Here is a 2,127-nt window from a genome sequence, read left to right as displayed (position 1 = left end):
TAGTCACTAAACAAGGTCACATCAGATACTGATGCTACAGCGATGCAGATATTGATATATAAGATTGCACACTTCCCTTGTGCTAGTGCAACATCTTTGATTGCTCGCACAGCCTCCTTGCCGTTAATCAATCACTTCTGCTTTAGTTCCTCCATCTCCATGGCACACGCCCTCAATGTAACGGTGAACCAAGAATGGCTACACTCGGTAATTTTACCAGGTCTCGTATTTTTAGTGTTTAGAACACACTTGTATCACATCTCGCGTATTTGTATTACCTTTTGCAGTAAATCCTTGCTATTTGATTGCTCGTGTAGCAGACGAAATTGAGATTTTAGATCAACCATACAAACTTGCGTTCCTTTGCTATTTTTGACGTCATACGAAGGCTAGTGAATCTTTTCCATATACAGTAGAATTCCTCAGAAGTATGTCTTTTTTGCCCAGGATGCTTTTCTCTCAATTTCATTTTTAAGATTTGCACTTAAAATCGGGGATGCTTCTTAAGCTTGCATCATCTATATCATAAAATTCTTGGCGCGTATCGCGACTTTAACAACATGCTTTTCTGACAGACTAGGTCGCATCTCTGATCTAATGCTACACTGATGAGACCTATTTTTTGTCTGTCATACATTTTTTTGCTAAATTTTTACAGAACAGAAGGTGCCTTCCTTGCCTGCGTGGACATCCCAGGACATGTGTACAATCTCAAATGACCACTACATGCCTTTGCTTGCCTCTTGTACAGCACAGTAAAATAACATTTACACCAGAAAATTCCTGATCGATTGCATTTCTGCTCAAAGTACCACTTCTACAATGATTCTGATTCAGCTGAGCGCTCGCATAAAAGGGATTGAGAGCAAGCGTATCATTACGTATCTTGGGCACAAAGATGAAGCATTTCCATCACATAGCACACAAATATGCAATGTGCAACAATTATAAACAACTGCGTATAGCCTAATTGTGCAATTTGATGTACGCTGTCGCTTTTGTGCCTCAGAAAACAAACAAAAGTTAGATAATACTTACCAAAAATCTGGATAGACATACCTTCTAAGCCAATAAAAGGCTTTCGTAGTTATAAGCAAAGTACAAACGAATGCTAAATGCTGATCTGGTGAGAAAATTGGACAGCATCCATTTCGTGTCCAAACAATAACATTAAACGTTGGCTAGGCAGCGTCGGATATGCGGTATGCCTGCACTGTGAAAATGTGACTGTGCTGTTCTTGAAAGCGACCATTTAACTGCAAGTCGGCTAATTTGCTCCTTGCCCAAATGGTCGATATCCGTTTGTATATGTACAGTATTCTGATGATGGGCGCCGCAAATAGATGATTCGTGGATATTTGACCGGATAACTTACCAGCTTCATGGCGTAAGTATGTCGACATGCAGGCTCGTAAAATTCTTAAACTTCGAAGCTTCATGGCGTAAGTATGTCGACATGCGGGCTCGTAACATTCTTAAACTTTGAAGCTTCATTTCTGAATTTGACGTCTTCGCCATAGAACACTGTTCATATCTCAAACATGCGGCTGTCGGGGTTGGCTTCTGCCGTCACTCTTACCATCTTCGTGAAAAAGTCCAATGCGGTCTCTACCGTCGTCGACACTGATAAACCTTCGTTTACATCACCGACGACCGAAAACATCGAGGTTTCAGCAAGTGTGCGTGCTGTCGACCATGAAGTGGCTTTCAGTCGTTCTTTGCGCGGTGAAGCCCATAGTACTTTCTCCACATCGTCCATCGACCCAATCGCGCCCGACATTGCTGTTCACTCATTACATCCGTCAGATCACGAAGACCCTGGCAGGCATTTAACTGGCGGCGTTGAAGCAGCCCTTGATCATGATCAAACCCATGCTTTTGTCAAAGACGAGCATAAGACTCCGGTTGCAGACAAAAATAGGCATCCGGCAGCTGAAATAGATGCCGAGCAGTTGAAGACGAGATTTGCTAAGTTCATTGCTAAGCTAAAACGTCCTAAAGGTGAGCAATCGGAGTTGATGGGAGCCCTTGATTCTGCTTTGCATACTGGTATGCTTAAAAAGCTAGAAATGAAGGGTGAGATCACGGAAGAGCTCCTCAATTCTTTGCTCAAATTTGTTGAGAATA

At 42.3% G+C, this 2,127-nt stretch overlaps 1 protein-coding gene across 1 annotated transcript; it reads right to left on the bottom strand.

Moving 5' to 3' along the window:
* Positions 1 to 1,380: 1,380 nt before the first annotated feature.
* PHALS_07323 (uncharacterized protein) lies at positions 1,381 to 1,780 on the bottom strand (the record flags this gene model as incomplete). Its single annotated transcript, XM_024720768.1, has 2 exons — positions 1,381 to 1,509; positions 1,580 to 1,780. 2 exons carry the CDS (start codon positions 1,778 to 1,780, stop codon positions 1,381 to 1,383), a joined length of 330 nt encoding a protein of 109 aa, XP_024585934.1.
* Positions 1,781 to 2,127: the final 347 nt, after the last annotated feature.

Source organism: Plasmopara halstedii, assembly GCF_900000015.1.
Source record: "Plasmopara halstedii genome assembly, contig: Scaffold_3109, whole genome shotgun sequence".
Lineage (NCBI taxonomy): Eukaryota > Oomycota > Peronosporomycetes > Peronosporales > Peronosporaceae > Plasmopara > Plasmopara halstedii.
This window is presented reverse-complemented; position numbering and strand designations above follow the sequence as displayed.